At 40.6% G+C, this 22,718-nt stretch overlaps 1 protein-coding gene across 4 annotated transcripts in view; it reads left to right on the top strand.

Annotated features, from left to right (window-relative positions):
- The first annotated feature begins 587 nt into the window (after positions 1 to 587).
- LOC147437265 (protochlorophyllide-dependent translocon component 52, chloroplastic-like) overlaps positions 588 to 22,718 on the top strand; it is a 35,618-nt gene continuing 13,487 nt past the window's right edge. Inside the window, exons 1-8 of one of the 4 annotated variants that reach the window (XM_086486845.1) lie at positions 588 to 1,311; positions 1,699 to 2,087; positions 2,471 to 2,658; positions 2,922 to 2,988; positions 3,617 to 3,763; positions 3,865 to 4,053; positions 4,134 to 4,318; positions 7,876 to 8,461. In XM_086486845.1, coding sequence (XP_086342971.1) covers positions 1,284 to 1,311; positions 1,699 to 2,087; positions 2,471 to 2,658; positions 2,922 to 2,988; positions 3,617 to 3,763; positions 3,865 to 4,053; positions 4,134 to 4,318; positions 7,876 to 8,140 — 1,458 coding nt within the window. In that variant the 5' untranslated portion in view covers positions 588 to 1,283 and the 3' untranslated portion in view covers positions 8,141 to 8,461. Of the gene's footprint in view, positions 1,312 to 1,698; positions 2,088 to 2,470; positions 2,659 to 2,921; positions 2,989 to 3,601; positions 3,764 to 3,864; positions 4,054 to 4,133; positions 4,319 to 7,875; positions 8,462 to 22,718 lie in introns of those variants that run through there. The other 3 variants (XM_086486844.1, XR_015184836.1, XM_086486846.1) reach the window with 3 other exon arrangements.

The raw sequence follows: 22,718 nt of genomic DNA, 5'->3' as shown, positions 1-22,718 counted from the left end.
AGTCTCAAAGTTAGTTTTTAAAAGGTGGAAATGCAAGATCTGCTGTTAGGAAATATTAAGGGTTTGGATGTTCCCTTGTGGAATATTTGGAGAGGCCTTGTTCTGTGGTACATCTGGCTTCAAAGGAATGCTGCAGTATATTCTTCTGAACTCCCCTCCTCTCAATTCTGTCTCAAGTTTGTATTGTATATAACGGCTGTATCCCTTTGTAATCAAATCAAGGATGCCCAAGCCACCCCACCCCTTCCCCCTCTCAAGCTACAAAAATCCCTGAGATGACAGGTATGAAAGTCCAAAATGTCTCAAGTCTACTCTGCCATAAGATTTCGGATGAGAGATTCTCTCCTCCTTTAGCTATTCTTTGGTGGGGTTTCCCTCCCCCTATCAGAGGGATCATTGTACTCTTTTCTGTTTTTGTTAATCTAATTTACACTTTTCTCAAAAAGAAAAAAAAGGGTGACTTTAAACTTTGGTGGCACCAATGTCTTTCTTTTGGGGTTGCGGTGTTTTGTTTTTCACACCCATTTTTGTTACACCGGAATGCACAACTGGAATTGTAAATTTGGGCTCCGATCTCAAAAAAGTTGAGAGCGAGCTACTGACCGGTTATAGCCCTGCTACCGCTTCTGCCCCGCCACTGCCTCCACCAACAGCAGCACTGTGCGCCTTCCTTTTTGCCAACCTCGCCCCTCCCCTCTCTTCTCTCTCTGAGTGCACCTCCTGCTCCTCTGCAGCGCATCCACCCTCGCTCGACCTGCCTCAAACCCCCTGCCAGCTGCCCCTTCTCTCCCCCCGGTGTACCTGCCTCCCACCTCCCTCACCTCAACCACACGCCCCCTTGCTTCCTCGTCCCTCTGTTGAGCTGTAAAGAGACGTGCCCTGCGGAGAGAGAGAGAGAGAGAGAGAGAGAGAGAGAGAGAGAGAGAGAGCGCTTGCCGATACGAGCTCGCCCTGCTGCAACACACGAATGAGCTGCCTGCAGTTTGCCCCCTGCTGCATTCCTACTCGCAGCCAGCTGAGACAGCGCATCAAGGGCCGAGTACATAAGAGGAGAGAACACTCCAGAACCTTCTAGAGCTCCGAGGGGAAAGAGTTGGTGGGCGGCGAGACAGAGAGAGGGGGTCGGTTGCCGCAGTCGTTGGTGGGCGGGAAAGCACGAAAGCACATTTTCATTTTGCACCTGGAGCGCATCACTTGAAGATTCTAAATTTTTGACATTTTTTTCTAAATCGTGCACCCAGTAATTATTACTACTGCTAAACACCGTCGTCCCCTATCTCACCATGGAATCATCAACTGCTACTTCGCCAGGTGCTCTCGTTCGTTGCAATTTTCGGCTGAATGATTTGGGAGACACACACACACACACACACACACACACACACACTACGTGCGCGCAACACACACATGCATGCACGCAGGTGAAACGGGTCACAGACAGTTTACAAATCAACATCTTCATGCTTTATTTCTGTTATTCTTTCGTTGGCGGTTAAACCATTTGAGTATCATGCATGCCATATCAATGTATTGCATTTGAATGAGATGGTTTATGTTGCTGGGTGCATGTTATCTTACCATGCCAGTGTTGCATAAGAGATAAAATACAGAAGTATCCTAGAAGCGAAGTCAGAAAGTCAGATCTTTTCTCAGTTGTTTAGCTTGAGGCTTACACACATCGTGTTTTGCATGCGGCAGAACTTCTGGTAAATGAGCACCTTTCAGAGGCAGAAAAAGACTTCGAAGGAGAGGGGATTGCTACTTCGGTACAAGAGGAGGGTGGGCTAAGTGAGGCAAGGAAATTCGACTGGAATGCACATTGGTATCCGGTTGCAGTTGTGGCTGACCTTGACAAAAGGGTACCTACGGCGGTGAGAATTCTGGCAAGAGACTTAGTGGTGTGGTGGGATAAACATGGAAAGACATGGCAAGTTTGGGATGATAGGTGTCCTCATAGATTGGCACCACTTTCAGAGGGGCGAATCAATGAAAAAGGAGAACTGCAGTGCTCGTACCATGGTTGGTGTTTTGCTCCTTGTAGCGGTGACTGCACCTGCATCCCACAAGCATCAAAAGATGGTAACCCGGTAAGGGTGTATTGGTTTTCATGGATGTGCTTCACCTCGCACCGGTTCCCTCTCTCAGCTGGTCATTTGTAAACTCCTAAGTTCTGCCAGTAAAGTCTCCAAGGTCTTTTTTGTTCTATTCACCATTTTGAATGAGACCAAGAGCACCTTCTGTTGCACAAACTAATTTGAGTTCGTTAGTCTGGGAATTGATCGCCTTTGTTAAGCTTATCACATAAGGGTCAACACCCATCTCTACTATCATGCCTGGAGTTCTCTTTTGTCCTTAGTAGGAGTTATTAAATGTTCAATGGAGGAAGCGAGGAATGTGTCATTCTGCAAGCTTTATTCTCAGTATTGAGGCAAACATGGTTTTGACCTCTGACAATTGCTTTGTGGTGTAGGTGTGGAAGTCGAAACGGGCATCTGCAGCTGTGTATCCAAGCGTTGCTCAAGAGGGTATACTGTGGTTTTGGCCTGACACAAGACCAGAATTTCAGGGGATAATGGACACCAACCCTCCTCCGTCACTCCCTGCTCTTGCTGATCTCACTTTTACAGATGAACTTGCTTCACGAAATTTGAATTGTGGGTTGGTGCTTTGATTCTTCTATCATGTAATTTGGAATGCATGCTTTTGGTGGCATTAGTGCACAGCTCTATAATCAGGAAATATGAATGTTCTAACTTCTGCATCATATGGGTGCTTCTTTCTTTTATTCTATTATTAGCAAATAATTTGAGCGCCATTCGAAAATAATTTGAGTGCCTAGTGTTTCGAGTGCTTGACTGTGTGTGTAAGGTTGGGGCTTCATTCTCAGTAGCAAGTGATTGGTTGGAAAATTGGGCTGGCAGGTATGAACAGTTGATAGAAAACATAATGGATCCAGCACATGTGCAATTTGCACATCATGGCCTTCAGGTACACAAGAAGTTTTGGACAAATTCTCACAATATTTCCCACATTGTGACTTACCTCAACATCAGAGCTTCTGAGAGGGAGGCGCCGCATACCTAGCTGGGTACGATTGGGGGCAGGGGACCGCCGGCCCGGTGGTCCCCTGCCCCCAATCGAACCTAGCTAGGTATGCGGTGCCTCTCGAGCAGAAGCTCATGATGTTATGCAGTGTATGAAAAACACTGAGAAAGACTTGGTTTTCCTACATGAGAAAATTTCTAAATCTTCTTGTGGTATAAGGTGGTGGTGGTGTTTTGTGCTTATTGTTGATTTTCTTTCTTGGCCTGCCTAGGGCCTTACCATTATTCTGTTCAGCCGACTTTGTGACAGTAGTATATGATATTATTGCTATTATTATTGCGATTCATCTCGTTTTTAGTTGGTTGATCCCGCATGTCTTATGTTTATGTTAATCACTAGACAGGCCATGGTGCATCCTTTGACCTTGTTTGAAAAGTAGTATGTTCGTGTCTTCATTGTGTTTTGTCTGCAATGAGTGCTCTGTTTCTTCTTACAGCTTGTAAGCTCAGATTTGTCCGACCTTATGAAAAGTATATTCTCTTTTGGGTCAATATAGATTCTGTCTCAAAAGGGTAACCGGAATATGGCGGTGCCTATAAATCTCAAAGTTGACAAGTTGAAAAACTCGGGTTTCACTGGAATGGCTGCTCGAGGCCCTGCGGTCTTTACAGCCCCTTGCATCTTTACCATGGAGGCACAGATTCCTGGTAAACCAACGGTAAGCTTATTGATACATCTTGTTGTTAAGAGAGAGTCATTCATTTGAGAGAAGATCGCATTTTCCTGGTTCAAATTTATTGCCTTTTCTTTTGTCACCAGAAGAAGGGAGTTCCAAAGAAGCTGGTGATGATCTTTATTTGCATCCCAGTATCTCCTGGCCAAAGCAAGTTTATATGGGCGTTCAGGAGAAATTTTTCCTTATGGATGCAAGATCTGATGCCTCGATGGTACTTGCATATTCGGCAAATGCTTGTCTTGGATTCTGATCTTTATCTCCTGCATGTGGCCGTAAGACACGATTCAGAAATTTGTGCCTATTATCTATTTGGAATTGAGTAACAGTTAGTTAGAGCTGTATAATATTTCAGGAGCGAAAACTAGAGGAAGCGGGAAGCAGAAAGTGGGAGACAGTTTGCTATGTGCCAACAAAGTCAGATGCCTTTGTGATTGCATTCAGGAAATGGTTAAGAGTTTATGCTGGAGGGCAACCTGATTGGAATGGTCGGTATGATGGCCTCCCTCCAACTCCTCATAGGGAGCTGCTCATGGACAGGTGCTCCTTTGCTTTATTTTTGTTTTAGTGCATGAAATACAAACATATACAGACATATGCACACACGCATGTATAGATATTTATTTACTAATCTATATTTATCATAAAATGGCAATGGGAGGGGAGGTGCCACGTGTGCTTAAATGTGGGCTAGAACACCTCAGGGAGACCCTAGCAGAAAATACCTTGAAGCCTTAATGATTGAGAAATGGGGCCTTCAAAAAGGGGTAGAGAGTAGCTTCAGATTTTAGGCTCAGAAAAATTACGCGCGTCAGTGCGAGCACATGAATGAGACGGGGTCCTTAGAATAGGGATCCTAAGGCCTTCATTATTTTTCATAAGGCCTTAGGATAAGCAAGTTAAATTAATTTTAATTATTTGTGCTCGGGCAAATGGCTCGATAAGTGTGAAGAAGTAATGTGATAGCAGTGCTGGTGTGGCATTGCATCAGGAACCTTTAATGTTCTCATGGGTAGAATTAATGTTAACATTTGTGAGTTAGTTGCACATTGTTTTTAAGTGACTTGTGAACTTTTAACACTTAAAAGTTGAAGGGTTTTAAAGTAAAGTGTGCCATACCCATGCGAGCTCTCTCTCTCACCCTCTCTCATCCCCTAGGGTCCCCTCCACTTGCTCCTGTCTATTTAAGTGCAACATCTCTCCCTCTTGGGAGGTTGGCAATGCTTCTACCCCCCCTATTGTGAGCATGCTCTATGCGATGGAGCTCTCCATTAGAGCTTGAGAGCAGTCCCTGTCACAAACTGTTGCTGACGTGTCAAGCTACTCTAGAACAAAGCGACATGCGGATCTCGGCCGAGGGGCCTAAACCCTAAGAAGCAGCAGAAGAAGAAGTTTTACAAACTTATAAAGACATGCCGTGTGGCCTATTTCTAAAGAGGACTTCCTGTCAACTTATGGGACCCCGTTCGATGAGCCAAAGTGACCTAAAGACATTAAAACCAAGCGGGACCAACGTACACACAAAGGATTTGCGTAAATTGTTGATGATGTGGCAGTTGTACGGACACTTGCAAAACGTGCTGACATGTTGACGTAGCAGACTGTAGTAAGGACGTCCGCAAAACGCGTTGATATGTTGACGTGGCACCTGTTCGGGTTTTCGTAATTTGTGCTAGTGCTTTTGGACTAGTTGCTTTTGAGTTTGAAGCTTTTCGTGGCTAAGGGCCTTTAAATATGAGCCAAGGGCTCATTCTCTATCACGCTCTCGCGTAGAGGTGTGGAGGATGGAATATCGGCATTGTACGGAGTTCAAGCAAGATAAAGAAATACCGAAAGAGGCGCGAAGTTTTGGGGCCAGTGCTCTCTCGAGGTGAAACTCTACCACTCTCGGTCTCGTATATCGTCTATCTCGTTTAGTTGAGTTGTTATTTGAAGTGCTTGAAAATTGTTCAGTCTGTTCTTTTCCTTGGGCACGTGGTGCCCGTTCGCATGACAGTGGTATTATGCGTGTGCTTTTTTGAAAGCGTACCGGTCCTACCAAAGAGCAGATAGAGAAAGTTCGTGCTTCCACGAAATTTATTAAAGGAGCTCCGTGTCCCGACCCCGAAATTATTAGCCACTCCCACCCTTACTCCATCGCGCATCGGGTGCGCTCCCATCTTCATCGCCCTGTCTTATATGGCATAAGCCATAAAGATCACTTGCAAGAGAAGGATCAAGTTTTTTTCAAGCTGCTGTTTTTCTTTGAGGTAGTGCCATGCAGTGGTGGATGTCTATAGCTACCAAGCCGCACACGCCAAGGACTTGGCAAGCTTTCAAGAAATTTTTTACCCGAAGTTACATACTTTTTGGCATCTTCCTTCAGAGTGCAGATTTTGGCAAAGTGGGGTATCCTGAAATGCTTGCCACGGAAACCCTAGCAGATTACAACTTGAAATTTTTGGACATCTCGCAATAGGTGTCTCTTCTCGAACCTTGGAGACCCAGTGTGATTGCTATAGCTTTGAACTACTATCACCACCTCAGAAACATTGTTTGTCCAAGCCAATTTCGACAATTCAAGAGTTTATTGACCATACTGCGGTCGGCTACAAGCTTATAGAAGAAATCTAACCCTAATTTTGGTGTAGGTGGATGAAAGTCTCGTCGACTTTTGAGCTCGATTGATGTCGAGATTGCTTTTTAAGTTTGAATTTTGTCTGAGAATCTATTTGAAAACTTGTTTGATGATTCTGTTTGGAATTTGTTTGAAATGGATGGTACTTGTTTTAAACCTGTCTTGGTGCCGATTTGAATTGTTCGACTCTAGTTTGAATACTGGTTTCAATGCTTGGTGATTTACTCGCGGGTGGAGTAGTGAGAAATGATGTTTGAGAATGCTTGCATATACTCATGGCCCGGACCCTTGTGTGTAGTTGCGGAGGGAGTATTAAATGTTTGAAAAGTGTTGTTTTTACTCATGGCTTGGACCCTTGTGGTTTTTTTACGGGGGGAGTATTGTTGTTGTTACTCATGGCCCGGACCTGGATGGTTATTTACGAGGGGAGGGAGTATTAAGAAGTCTGAGCAGTGGTTACTCTCAGCACCTCCAAACGACGCAGGTCGTGGTCTGGGGGGGTGTTTGGTTGTAAAAGGCCTCTACATCTCATGGCCAGGACATAAACTCGATATGTAGAACTTTGTATTAATTTTTGCTCATTTGCACGCATGCGGCATGAGTGTATTTGATGTGTGGGTGGGTGGGTTTGGGGGGAGAGGGAAGTATACATGGTCATATATTGATAACTAGTTCTACTAGAGTATGTAGTATGTAGTATGCTTTTACAAGCAGGGAGCCTGTCTTGTTTCTATCCTGCTCCAAACATGTTGATCCCCTTTTTTTGTGAGTGAATGGAGCTTTGATTGGTTTACTTTCAGGATACAAATTAAGTGCAAAAGTTCTGGTTTTTAAAGGGAGATGCATGAAAGCTGAGGATAAGCAATGATTATGTTATTTTTTTTACCCCTTCAATTTTTTCTGTTTGAGGGGAGGCATCCTTGTACAAATACTCCTTGTGTTTCAATTTTGAGACACCAAGAGTTTCTATCAGAAAGTTAGGGGCTTACATTTGCCTTTCCTTTGAGCGTCTAATAGGTGCTTTGGTGGGCGAAATGTAGTTTTAATTCTGAGCGATTATAGAAAAGGCTTTGTTTTTAGAAGATTTCCTATTCATGTCCTTCACATGCCCTAGAGGTTAAAAAAGAAGACCTCAAGAATTTGTCCTTCACCTGTAAGTGCAGGATTTGGGGCAAATCTTTTGAATTTTTTGACCAAATTGGCACTCTACAGCATGTTTTTGGGGAATTTGTCTCCAGGCTAATATTTTGATAAATGATTTTTTGTAAAATAGCCAAATGATCTTGGAGACCCTTTAAAAATAGGCATTGGGATTTAAATAGCCCCTATTTTTTCCCGTGGCAAGGGTCAGCTATTGCTATAGACACTTTAAGATTTTGCTTGTGCTGGAAGTCTTAATGTAGTTGTACAAAGAATCTATTTGTTTTGAAAAGTTTTGCCAAATGATTGTGTTAAAATGGGTGATACGTTGATATTTTAGGTATTGTACGCACGTAAAATTATGCCGCCATTGCACAGCTGCTCTGAAGGTTTTCGAGGGAGCAGGGTCGTTCTTGCAAGTGGTGTCTGTGGGAGCAGCAACAATGCTGGGAATGGCTGCTCTCAAGCCATCTCCCCAAGCGAGAAGCTGGAGCATACCACTTGCTGGGGGAGCAGTGCTAGCTACAATAGCTTCGAGGTGGTTGTCAAATTTTGTTAAGAAAACCTATCATTACCACGACTACAATCATGCTCTTGTAAAATAGACATTCTTTCACCGCATGTCGCAGGGGTTGAGCGAAAGCGGGCGCTCTTAAAGCCGCATATGGTAGGAAACCTTGTCCTCCAACAAAGGTAGATGCCATCCAAAGAATGAAAGAAACATGCACTAGCCAACTCCCCTTGAAGCAAGACGCTTACTAAGGACACTTGTAAGCTAAGACACACTTTTCCCAACATTGGCATGAGAGAGAGCCACTCACTAATACACTTTGAAAGCTTTCAAGTAAGGTAGAGGAGCTGGTTTGGAGACACTCAAAATGTATGATCCGTTTTAAGGAAATACAAATTTTCCCAATTCCATCTTGCATGATATTCTATGATTTTGAATGGAAATGATGTCAAAAGATCACATCTCTCATCCAATTGTTCAGGTGGATTTATTTAATTGGGAACCGCCATTTTATTAGCAAATACTTTTGTTAGCAAGTGTGAAATGGATTAGCTACATGTCTCCTTTAAAGGAAGTATGGTTCATTAAGCGATCCATCCCAAAAATGCTTTGGATATGTGCAAAAATCTCGTCGCTACTAAGAGACTAATGTATGTCCTTTGTAAAGTTTCCTCTTGACAAAGCGGCGCGGTGTCGAATAGCTAATGAAAGGACAAAAGCCTTGTATCCGTGTGGCCCGAAAACTTGTCAAACTTTATGCTATGGCCACCGACCTTAAATTCTTTATTCCCCTTTCTTCGCTCCAAATTCTCATACTTCGGTTCTTGAAGGATTCATGAGATCTCCTTTGGTTGGCATTTTTATCAAGCGTTAAGGTAAGAAAGTTAGTAGATAATAGGCCTAACCATAAGAGATTGACCTATAGTCCAAGTCCCATTTCCTTAATGAAGAGGTGAAGATGTTCACGTGTTGCTTGTCACCGATGCCATTCCATCCTCAGACTCTTGGCTAAGTAGAGAGCTTTTGAAATTGACGATTTTTCCATGGTGAAGGACCACAACTTTGTGTTATTGTATTGCTATGTCTTTAAATTTAAGCTATTTATCATCTAGATTGGGGTATTTAACATTCAAGAGAAACATACACTAAAAGCGCCTCCGAGATGCATATTAGATAACAATATTTGTATATGTAACTACCACACAATTCTCCATGTATGTATATATACATACATACACAATGTATATAGTCTCTTCACGCGTGTACATACACACACAAATTGTTCTTTTAGATTCTAAGATATTGCATGATTTTGTGCCGGACTGAGCACTTTGGACCGTGTTGAGTAGAACTCTTACAACAATATCGAGCAAAATTTGGAAATTTGCTAATTGCAAGGACGGATAGCTATAGCCTATAAGCTTCTTCTTAATGTAGAATGCTATTAAAGTTTATTGGAACAATTATAATCAAACAATATGACAACCTCGCCTTGAGAGAAGCTTTTATCCACCTTATACTTGGAGTTGTGGCACTCCACCACAACACATTTTTCATGATAAAGCTTGCAACTTTGATGACCATATACGAGTACTTTGAATAATTTTTTGTTCAACACGCAAATATTTTAAATCGAACTATGTAGGTTGATGCAGACAAATACTTAAGCAAAATGGGCATAAAGGTTTCTCTTAAGAGCCTATAAATCAAGCTCGAAGAGTAAGAGAAGCCAAAGAAAAACACAAAACTAGTGCCGATCATGAAGGTAGGTGATTATTGTGAAGGTGAAGATGGAGCAAGAGTAGCTAGAGGTACCAAGGAAACTTGGAAAAAAGTCAAGAAAACCAGCTCTACACAAAACTAAAATGAAGCTCCACTTATCTATTGGATGCGTTAAAAGAAGCCTGTATAATGTCTTAGAAATTTAACAATCATACAAAAATACACACATCAACAACATGTCACAATATCATATATCAAACTACTCTTCCACTTTAACCTTGAGACTCTAAATTGTTGACGTGATAGATCACACATAAGCTTTGTTTAGGAGTCTATGTTGGCCTCAATACGTACTACTACGCCAATAAAATATTCAAGAGTATTCCGCTTGAAACTTCTTACTAACAAAGTACTTTATTTATACTGGCTTATTGGCTCTTTTTCCCTTCCAATAGCTGGAACCTTGCAAGATTCCACTTGGTTTGCAAGCCTGGGTCAAAAGCCCAGCAAGATCGATCTCACCTCACCATTACCTTGCAACACAATGCTCTAAGCTAAGCTAGTCCTCCACGACACCGGTGCTGCCCATGAAGTGAGACATGCACAATAAAGAAAAGCAACCTCCTATGCCCTCCTCCCTATTGCAGCACATTTTGACATGTAGCTCCATATTCCGTCCTTCCACTTGCCTATCTTGCGTTCGTTGATTGCCTAGTATAACAAATGGCATTTCTTTTGCTTTTTTGCCTTAACTCAGAAATGGGATGTGCAAAAATTCTCCCCAAAATAACCATCCAAAATCGTTATTACATACTTTGATGATTGTAAAACTATGTGCATCGCTCCTACTTTGCTTTTTTGTTTGGCATGCAAACAAAACATTCAAATAATACATATGTTGTGGGTGAGTAACATCAATCAATGGACACTATTGCATCACCTCATCATGTTGTCATCATGCACCAAGATGATGTTAGATGCCATATTTTTTGTGATTCTTTGCTTATATGGAGTCTTGTGGTGGAAGCTACTTGCAAGGGCTTGAAAAACCTTCACAAAATGATGCGTGATCAATGTATGTTCAAGGATTTTGTGTGATCTCTTCAAAGAGATACATATCACGCAAAACCTTCAACCAAAGTGGAGGTAGAATCGCCAAAATCTCTTCGAGTAATATGACCACCACATCATGCAAAGCTAAGTAAAGCTTTAGGTACTAGGTCATTGAAGTACTTTGTTTTATGTCCATGCACTCTGCCCATGGACATATCCTTCACAACCTACAAACACTACCCATTTATTGTTATATTTGTCGCTACATGCTTTCCAAAGAAAATATGAAAACATATGGTGTGAAAGTTTGAGCATTGTCAAGAGAATTATCAATCGCACCAAGGGGCTTGGCTATGTTTGAGGACCAAAACAAATGACTTTCTTAGGTCAAAGCATAGGGATTGCTTGCTCACTATAGCTAGCAGAGGCTTGCAAATGCACTAGTTGTGCCATTGGCCGGGTCAAGATTGCACAATGAGCAATAAAGTGAAAATTGATTTCAATTTATATATGCAAAAAAGAAACCAAAAGTTATTTTGCGTATGATACAATAAAATGTATGGACAAGTGAGAAACACTAACGAAATATACGCCCAAAGGTTGGATGACAAGGTATATGAAAAAACATCCGATAGATAGTTTATAATAGGGAAAATTACCAAATACCCCTAAAATTTGTGGAAATTCTCAAAATGCCTCTCATATTTCAAAGATTTCCAATATGCCCTTGCATCGTTTTGGGATGGATTTTCCCTAGATTTCAGATAGTCTAATCTTTATGACAACGGAGATCCATCTTTTAACATCTTAGACAAAATTATTTACCAATGAGTTTACAAATAGAGGCATCTGTGTTAAAAAATGATGAATCGTTTCATTGAAGAGGCCTCAATCTCAATACAATTCAAAATCTTAGTTCTATCATCTTCTATTGAGGATAACTAATCTTTTTATGAAGAGCTGCAAAACACTTAACTTTGTTTTTAGAGATGTTTGCAAGGTTAATTAGCACTATTTTGCGAATTTTGAAAAAATTGAAGGGTATTTGGGAATTTTTGGTCAACTATGAGGGATATATTGGGAACTTTTGAAATTTGAGGGGTGCTTGAGGATTTCCACAAATTACAGGGTTATCTTGGTAATTTTCCTTTATTATATCATGTTTTTTTTAACACTCTATTCCATGGTTTTAAATGGATGTGTGAAAGGAATTCCATTCATTGATGCAAGGAGAGATGGAAAAGATGTCACTTTCATTCACAAAAGAGAAGAAATTTCATAGGAAATCATTGAAAGGTGAGAGCATTTATTAAGAGGATAATTATAGTATAGAAAATAGGAATGAATGTATGCGATGCATAGACGAGGTAGGGAAAACAAGAAAATGGGTTGTATATGGATAAGGAAGAATAATTTTCTTAGAGGAAATAAAGTGATGAGGGTGCACGCTCTAGGGAACCCATCACAATTAAACTAACTTGGATTAAATGTAGGCATACTGAGGAGAACATTTAGAACGTATTGTTTTTGAACTCCATCATCATGAAAGCGGGACATTGACTATCTTCGACAAGTAATAGAAGGGAGTCAAGATTTAAGAAACAAAATATACACCATACATGGCACTAGATGGTTAAGAAGGCTAGATTTTCCACGAAGAGCCACTAAATCCTATCATCAAAGCATTCATAGAGATGAGCATGAATGCTAATGTGGTTTAGGATTATAACAGAGTGACATAGAACATTGTGGGTCTAAGTTGCATTTATACGCCGATATATCAAAAAATGTACGTATAATATGTTTTTATATGTTGTATATCCGTATTATATGCATATATCTGTATAAACAAATTTTTGATCGAAATATAATGGTATAAATATAAGCAGGTAGAGGCACAAGCAACAGTTCTTTTGAACTGCCACCTACACACTTCACCTACCTCTCCTACATCCTACCTACTAGTTCTCATCTTCCTCACAGTTCCTCCTCATACACCTGACTTTTCTTCAATTAGCAATTAATTTCTGGTCGCTCTCAGGTTTCAAGTATGTATTTTATCTAAGAATTTTACTTGACCCTTTTGTTGTAGAGCATTGCTCACACCTTAGGGTCAATGTACATGTCCGATTCCCATCCCTAACAGTGTTGATCTTCACGTCACACTGCAAGGGGGACGAGGACCTAGATACCCGCCCTTGGCTGTGTCGACCTTCGGGTCACACTGCAAGGAAGTTAGAACTTAGACGATTCATCTTTGTATGATGTTGACCTTCGCGTTGCCATTTAGTGTATGTAATGCTCCAACAACATTCAACGTGTATGATGTAGATCGTCAGTGAGTTCTTGCACAAGTTTTTGGAAATCTTAGTGGATGACTTCACAATCTCCTCGTTTAAAGACATGCATCTCCTATTTTTGGAGATGGTATTCAAAAGATGGAGAGAGAAGAAGAGCTGTTTGAATCTCTTTAAGTTGATGTTCATGGTTTGGAAGGGACGGCTATTGGGACCGTGTGCAAAACTGCATAGAGATGATTGAGACAAGATCAATGATGTCATTTTTGCTCAATCTTGTGGTGCTATTTTCAATTGATTATACCATTGTATCCATCCATAAAGCTGTACAATTCATGTCCAAATATCTCATCCAACATCATGTCGAGCTACCTCTCCATTTAGCAATGAATTTTGTTTTCGATCAATATTTTAGTGATATTTTCAATTGATTATACCCACTGTATCCATCCATAAAACTGTACATTTCATGTGGATCTATCTCACGCAAAATCATGTCTTTGAATGGTAATGGAAATGGGTCTTTAATTGTTTGAGCATTTAGTTTCCTGTAGTCCACAGAGAACCTAAGTTTTCCAATTCTTTTTGGAACTACTACAATGGGAAACAACTAGTCACTGCTTGTTTACCGCTTCAGTGAGAAGAACTTACCTTTACTAGGTTGTCAATTTCTTCCTTAACCTTCTTTGTATAATTTGGATTCATACTGTGCCGTTGGAGTCATACTATTCGTGCATCTGGATTCAGTGGTATCTTATGCTGGCACACTTCTTAATCAATGCCTTCCTGATCCGTATGTTCCCAATCAAAAACATTGTGATACTTCTAAAATAGTTGCCTAATTTTTTTTTGATCTTTGGTTTTACATGTTTATTTATCTATATTACCTTAGGATCTAATTTTGAACCTAATTTCCACACCTCTATTTCTTGATTATTTGGTAATAACCAGTTTGGCATTCCATCCCCTTTTTGTCTGGCTAGTGATTTTGCATCCTTTTCTGTGTCTATGTTTGTTGTATATTCATTGTAAGGATTATTTGTACTAGTTGAATCCCCCTCTATATCAATTGGTATCCTATTGCGTTCAGGTGGATGGGCATTATGTTGCATGTTTCTCGTATCCCCTCCATTGTTCCCAGTTGTCTATCCTTCTCCTGAAGGCCTTTCGTTTAGATTAATCAGTCTTTCCATTGGGTTTGGCTCAATAAAGTTATCCGAGTACTATTGTCTCTGTTGTTCTACCCCTTTTCAATCCAAAAGAGTTGCATTCAGGTCTATCTCAGCTATTGGAAATATGTTCATTGATACTAACATCCTTCCTATCTTTTTGGTCCCATACTTCCTATATAACTCCTTTTGGGTTCATTGCTCTTCTCAACATTTTGGTGTTAGTTTTAATTTGGATTCTTCTATTGGGCCCTTATATTGTTAGTCTTTGGCTTGTATAATCATTTATCAATTCTTCACTCCTTAGCCATGTCCTTTCTAAGAGCATGCAATATGCACCTTGGACATTTAGAACGAGAAAATTGGTTTTAAACTTTTTTGATCCTACTCTAATTTGAAGGTTCTCAGTTATACCATTGGCTTGGAAATCCTTTGGTCTACCATTTTGATTTTGAATCAGTCTTTGATTTCAGTTTAATCATTAATGGTTATTCTTATTAAAGTGGATCATAACCTTTGTCAAGATGTCCTCATTTGGGGATGTTGAATATATACCACTAGCAACATTTCACAATTGAGATAGCTAAATTCTTGCTTTCCAACATGTTATTGTTTCTATACTATGCCTATGCCAAGCTTGACTTAGAGAAAAGAAAACATGAGATGGAGGTGTTGATGTATGGGGGTGATTTATTATTGATTCGTGTTTCATCAGACGTATATTGTAAAGCCTTTGAGTTTCCACCTTTTTGAGTAGTGTTAACAAGTTTTTGGTATCAATCTTCTTAAGTATCCCTATTCATTCGCTATTGGTAACTATTTCTTTGGTATTGCTAAAGATGATACCAATAGCTATCACCTTGTGAACTTAATTATTAAATTACGAATTTGATTTTTACTATGTAGCTCATTTAGATAGAGAAAGTGTAAACATAAATTGTAGGTACATGCATTGTTAACATAGAAGATATGTATCACTCGAGCCTATGTAAACTGCTAATCAAGAAACCTTTGATTGGATACTATAACACTAGGGGTCACATGTGGTTTCAAATACCAAAGATATGGCTTAACTAAAACATTCCCAAGAACACGAGGTGAACACAAGGAAGTAAAAATTGGCTCCTTGTTTGGTTGATTTCTAGTGCTAAATGTTTAGTGCACAAAATTTGTGAGGCCTTTGACTTTGGGAGTTCACTAAAGTATATGTAACATAGCGCATGTGCTCAACAAAAGGGAATTTATATTCTTGTAAAGTTACAGAAACATGTGTAGGTAAGGCCTATAAAGGGTATTTTCAATCCATTGTGGTGAAAGCACATGGTATAGGAAAATTTTACATAGTGAATACACTGGACATCAAACACTACACCTCTATCTCATGGCCATGCATTAAAACAAAGCCCCTATTTGTCATTTAACGCCCCAGGGATCCTCAACAAGAGGGGCCACAAGGGCGCGCAGAAAGGCCATCCAGGGACAAATAGGGACCAAGATATTTCCAAGAACAGGGGATGGACACAAGGAAGTAAAAAATGGTTGATAAGCATGATACAAGGTTTATGTATTTTCCTTGGGGGGGGAGGGAGTTTGCTATGAACACATTAAACTGCCTAGTTCTATCTCATGGCCATGCATAAAAATATGCCCATACTTGCTATTTTAAGGCCCGAGGGACCCTCATGAAGAGGGGCCACAAGGGCGCGCAAAATGGCCATCCAAAATTTGAACTGAAGGAAAACAATCAGAATGAACTCCTAGACTGTGTACAAACTTTAAAATAACCAAAATTTCCTTTAAAAAAAGGTTATTGCTAAAAATTTAAAAATAGACCGCCCTTGGACTTCCCACAGCGATAGAAATCAAAGGGTTCAAGGAGAGGTCTGGTGTCACAAGTGCATGGTAGGAATCTAATCGAGGTTTATTTTGTCAAGATCTCTTATACTTTATCATGTCTAATGTACAATCTTACCAAACAAAAACAAATTTACACTTTAAATGACAACAAATCTTATTTAACTCATCAAACAATTTAAAATATGGTAGACCTAGAGTGCTCTTACACATCAACAAACAAAAAAGGTCCAAATTTCTTCTCATTAACTTTGATAAACATACATTCGTGAACAACTTCCAAAGAGTATTCCGGTCATAGTTCTTACATCCATTCCGTGACATGGTATGCTTATGGGGTGACCTATCACATAAAAATACCTTTGGTAGGAGTGCCCTCATGTTAGGAAAGGGTGTGTTGCTGAGCTCAGATTCCTTTCTTCTACTTATTCAATTCCATTCTTCTACTTCTTGATCATCTGGTAGGAGCTTTGGTCTACCTCCTTTTCTTTTTGAGTTTCCTTATTAGTTCGTATCCCTACAACATAATCATTGAAAGGGTTCTCCGTGCTTGTTAAATTCAATTCCCTATTTGATTGTAACTCATTTTGATTAGGCGTTTCTATATTCTGTTCTCTGTTCTCTGTTCTCTGTATTCTTTATCTGGACTAGCATTCCCTTCAATTTGATTCCTTGATTTATTTGATTGTCTGCCATCTAGGATTACTGATCTTATGTCCATATTAGACTCAATGAAACTTTTTGGGTGTTGTTACCTTTGTCTTCTACTTTATCCCTATCCAAAAGTTTAGGAAATATGTTCATTGATGACAGCATGCATTCAATCTTCTTCATTCTATACTTCTTACATAGTTCCTCCATTCTTATAGCTCTCCTCCAATTTTTGGTAGTATTGGTGCTTACCTGGATTCATCTATTGGGCCCCTAAATAGTTAGTGTATGTAGCATAATGTAGGCTCCTTAGACATCCAATACTAGGAAAGTGCTTTTTAAACTTTTTGTGCCATGCTCTGATCTGTAAATTCTCCACCAGACCACTAGCCTAGACTATTCTTTGATTTGCCATGCGTATTCTAAATGGAGCTGGCTTCATGTCTTGTGTTCCTAGTCTTTGTTTGACATGCTCTCCAAGAATATTTAAACCTACCCCGCCATCCAGTATAACCCTTGATAGAGGCTCCCATTGTTTTCTAATGTTGTAATAAATTTGGATAATTGAGACTTCATCATCTTTAAATTTAGACAAATCCATGGGGCCATTGCCTCTGACATCTTATTTCTTTGCTTTGTAATGAACTTCACAACTTTAGATAGGGTTCTTCTTATATCATCTAACTCAATAGTGAGGCTCTGTATCCTTTCACAAACTTTAACATATATATGATCTTGCTCATTCCCAGAGCTGCTTTTTGAACTAGAAGACCTCCCTTTGGGATAATTATCCTCGCAATGCCATGCTTCTACTGGCATATTTGTGAGAAATCAAATTGTTCCTTCCAATATATTTCTATCCCTAGGTCCATTATGTCAGTCTCAACCAAGTCTATCCTGACGACTTGCTGGACATCCTTTTCCAATTGATAATCTAGGCCCTTTGTTGATTGATCAAATTCTTTTCAAACTTCTACTTTACTAGATTCCTTCTGTGGAAGTTCTTTCTCCAGGACTTCTAGTGCCCTTAACAAAAGCCATTGGATGGTCCTGGCCTCCAAGCATTCGGGTTATTTTGGCATCTTCTTTCTAGGCCCTTTGTGATCTTGGTTGCGAGTTCCCTCTACTTCTACCATTCGTCCACCTCCTTGGCCTTCGAGACCGCCGTCCTCTACATCTCCCACCTTTGAGCCCCATTGGTTTGTTTAGTTTGGTTTTTTGGCTCATCTGGCAATTCTTCAATGACAACCCCAATGCTCTTGGTGACCACGGGCACCAAAACTGGGTCTGCCATTTTTCCTTCTTGCTCTCCAGCTTTCACATTGTTAGGAAGTTGACTTGTAAAGTGACCAGACTTTCCACAGATATAGCAACCAAAATTGTGTTTGGCTTGTGAACTTTGAAATTGAGTGGTGAGTGGGATGGAGGATCTTGTAAGAGCTCTTCTCCTTAGTAGAGCTTTTCCTTGTATGGATGTTTCTCTTTGCAAGGCTCTTCTTTGTAGGGCTTTTCTTCTTGTCCTCTCTTTTCGTGTTCCTTTGTAGTTGCACACTTGGTGGCTTTACCTATTTTTGGTGGCTGTAGAAGGCGAGGACAGTTCCAGCAGGTGGGAACTGCCACTTAGAAGGCCGGCTAGCGGGAAGCGAGAACAGCTGCACTGCAGTAATTCTGGTAGGAATTACCACAATTATTGTAGTAACTGTAAGCCTATAAATAGGACCCGCTACATTGTAATGAGGGCTTTCTTGGCTTTTTGACACTTTTGGCTTACGAGCTCTTGTCTTCTAGATTTACCCCTGTAATCATTCAACTCTTGTAATCAATATTCAGTCTCCAAGTGAGCTTAAAGCCTACATACATTGTATTGATTACTCCTGAACTACTAATCTGAATCTACAAATGCCATTTCTAGTCTCCAACTATGTCTTTCATTTCATAAAAATATTCCAGTCCATTATTTCTATTTCAGTCTTCACTAACTAAACTGCTTAACAATCAGTAGCTCTGAATTCTAACTCTGGAATAGCTATCTGAAGAGACCACTCCATTCCATTTTGGCAATCATGGTGGCTAGAGTTGATTGCTCTTAGACCAGAGAGCTCTATCTCCTAGTTGGAATCCTAAGCTACTACCATGACACCCAAAGTCAATCGTGGTCAAAAATCATCAGGCCAGTTTCACGCTGAATCTGCCCAAGTTGACCCTATTTCAAAAGTGTCAAAGAGAGAGTTTGATACTAAAGGGGACCCGAGAGTGAGACCAAGGCTCATGAAGAGGATGGTTGAGCGAGAGGAACGTAAATCTTGGACTCATGGTTCTCGATCCACACACATGGTAACTGAGGCAAAAGGGAGCAAGGACAATCATCATACTACCATCCAAAAGGGCAGGGTAGAGACTGAGACGGAGACTGAACAAGAAGGTCAATGGGATACTGACACTGACCATTACAAAAAATTGTCCCGATGCAGTCAGGTTCCCAAGACCAAAAGAAGCAGAGATGATGCCGACCGGCATGACTACACGACTTCGTTGAAAATCTCTTTTCTAGTGTTCAAAGGTGGAAAGAAAGATGACCTGGATGTTCACATCCGAGATTTTGAACAATGCTGAAATAAAAAATATTGATGAAGGTGAATGGGGAGGATATTTTTCCTAGACACTGAAGGATGCAGCCAGGAAATGGTATTACCATTATCCAGCTTGTCAGCTCAGGTCCTACAACAAACTGCTCAAGGCCTTTAGTCTCGAGTATTTAGACAACAGGGGAGATGAAGATATCCTCTGCGTACTAGATAAAATCAGACAAGGGACGTTGTCTGTACGTAGCAATGTCGAGAAAATCAAGGAGTTAACCAGGCAGTTGTTGCAGGAGCATCCTTCAGAAAAATGACTACGAGCATGGTTTGTGAACGGGTTCCACAACAAGAAACTCAGAGAGCAAGAAGTCCCTGCACCGACAAAGAAGTTCAGTGACTTGGTGCAGTGAGCTCTGAAGCTCAAGCAGCAAGCTAAAAAAGAGAAAAGCCATAAGAAGCGGAGGTCCAGTAGTAGTAGTTCATCTACTGAGAATTCTAACTCTAGTGAGACCTCCAACAGCTCTGAAAGTAGTGAAGATGAAAAGAGGAAGGGCAAGACTAAGAAAGGGCCTTGGTCCATAGAAATTGATAAAATGGCCAGGCAGATTGCTGAAGTAAGCCAGACCAGACAACCAGTCAGAAAGATGGAAACTTGGTGCTCCAAATGCTAATCATTTCATGTTTCCAATGAATGCCCACAGTGTACCTATTGCAAAGTGTTTGTCCATCTATGGAACTGTGGGATTCGAATTCATCATTTCAAGAGAGGCAAGGATCTGTCTCTAGTCGCCTTTACAAATGCCGAACCAGCTAAGGCAGAGACAACCAGTGGACGTCAAGAGGGAAATCTAGGTGCCAGTGGGACTGGTACAAGGGGCGATAGATACTAGGGAGGTACTGACCGAGGTCAAGGACAAGGGGATTTCCATAGGAGATCTCCGAACTGCTATACTTGCGATAAGTATGGACACTTTGCAGCCTAGTGCCCAGAAACACCTAGTACTGCAGCTACTACTGAGGCGAAAACCTAGAGCCAGTCCCAGTAACGGGTTAGTCACCTGCAGTAATAAGGGGATGGTTATTGAGATCCCAGATGAGCCTACCAAACCAGTAAGTTCTAAAACCAGCAAATGGACTCAGCAGAGAGAATTCTAGAAGGCTAAGGGCAAGGAGAAGGTCGTCGAGATGAATGGCAAGAGCAGGGCAGCTAAGATCACAGAGGATCTAGCTAAGAAGATACCAGAGCAGCCAGAAAGTTCTGAGGCTCGAGTTATTCAAACGATACCTGTCCAGTCTTCTGAGAAAAGGCAGCCAGATCAGTCAGGATCTGGAATCCCTAAGACTATGCTTGTTGCAATGCAAGGACTAATGGAAAATCTAGGGCACGAAAAATTAGCAGTAGTGATGATTGAAATCAACAACATTGACATCAGAACGGAGGACTGGCAATTCAAAGAAAGTCCTAATTCTTCGAGTTTTGATAATAACTCTGACCAGGAGAGAGAAGAAATCCATGTAAAAATCTATGAAAGAATTCAAAGATTGACATTTGAGTTAGAAGACATCAAGAAGACCTTGCGTGAAGCGGCAAAGTTCATCCAACAATGCAGAAAAGCTGAAGTCGATGCCAGAGCAGTAGACTTGGAAGCTGTCAAAGATGATGAAGTGCCCGTAATCTAGGTGGATTACAAAGTCAAAAAACAGTGGGAACCGCTATCTGGTGTTATACTGGATGGAGGGGCCGGTGTAAACATTCTTGGGACACATATAAGCAACGACCGGGTATCACTGAATTGAAACCAACACCCTTTAAGGTCAGAATGGCCGATCATAGAGTTGTTCAAGCAAATGGCATGATTGAAAATATGCAGATAAGGGTGGGCAAAGAAAAGTTCAAAATCAGCTTCCTGGTACTGGATGTTCAAGGAGCATACGATATGCTACTGGGACGTCCTGGCTTTAAACAGCCTAGGCTGTGCGTGATTATGCAAATCAGACCCTAACAATTCAGGGGACTAGTAGAAGAATTCAGGTCCAAACCAATAACACCAAAAGATGGTAGAAGACACTACGACCAGAAAAGCTTTGCAAGAAGTATGGGGTTGAAAATATTGAAAGAATGCTGGCAACAATGAACATTTTTCCATTAGTAGAAATTGATTTGATGCAGTATTATTTGAGAAAGATCAAGCTAACAACCAGAAAAGGAAATTTCAAGATCTGCTCACTGAACTGAATCCTGGATAGAGACTAGTTCAGCTGACTGGATGGCCAGAGGAAGCAGCTGAATCCAAATAGGAGAATTCAAATTCTAGAAGACCAATGCACACTGAAGAGGCACACACTAAAGAGGCCAATGGAACTCTGAATGGAAATCCCGAACTACAAGGTCCATCCATGGATTATGCTGAGGAGTCAACCAAAAGGAAGGGAGGTGGGGCGAATTGGCTACTTCCAGATGATCCAAAAATTGAAGAATGGAATTTGGGTTCTGAAGAAATTCCTCGACTGATCAAAGTAAATAAGCATCTGAATCCAGCAATGAAAGAAAAAGCCCGACTTATGTTTCAGAAATACAAAGACGTATTTGCTTGGGAAGATACTGACTTAAAAGGTGTGGATCTAGAAGTCTGTCAACACAAAATACCTCTGAAACTAGATGCCAGACCAGTACGTTTGCAAAGGTATAGAATGAATCCAAACTACGCTAAGAAGGTCAAAGAGGAGATTGACAACCTTCTGAAAGCTGGATTCATCACAGAAGTCGCTTGTAGTGACTGCCTATTCCCCATAGTGGTAGTACCAAAGAAGAATAGAAAACTCATAGCCTGTGTGGACTACAGAAAGCTAAATGCTCAAACCATCAAAGATATTGTTCCATTACCCTTTACTGACATGCTTCTTGAGGAGATGCAGGCCATGATATGTATAGCTTTATGGATGGCTAGAGTGGTTATAACCAGCTAAAGATTGTCCCTGAAGATAGGGAAAAAACCACTTTTATTACTGAATGGGGTGCATTCATGTATCTAGGCATGCCATTTGGTTTCTGCAATGCTCCAGCAACATTCCAACGTTGCATGATGGAGATATTCAGTGAATTCTTGCACCAATTTTTAGCCATATTTATGGATGATCTCACTGTAATCTCAACAGAGGAGAAGCATTTGCTATTTTTGGTACGTAAATTTCTATAGAAGATTTGTTCATATGTTTGCTTCCAAGGCATTACCTTTACATGAGCTTACAAAGAAAACCAGTAAGTTCATTTGGACTTTTGAGTGTGAAGAGAGCTTTCAATGCCTTAAAAATTCCATTATTAGTAAGCCAGTACTTCGACAACTGGA

The sequence above is a fragment of the Adiantum capillus-veneris genome, chromosome 17, assembly GCF_014529385.1.
Source record: "Adiantum capillus-veneris isolate H3 chromosome 17, ASM1452938v2, whole genome shotgun sequence".
In the NCBI taxonomy this organism is placed as follows: Eukaryota; Viridiplantae; Streptophyta; class Polypodiopsida; order Polypodiales; family Pteridaceae; genus Adiantum; species Adiantum capillus-veneris.
Note: the sequence above shows the minus strand (reverse complement) of the source record. Positions and strands in the feature narration are given on the sequence as shown.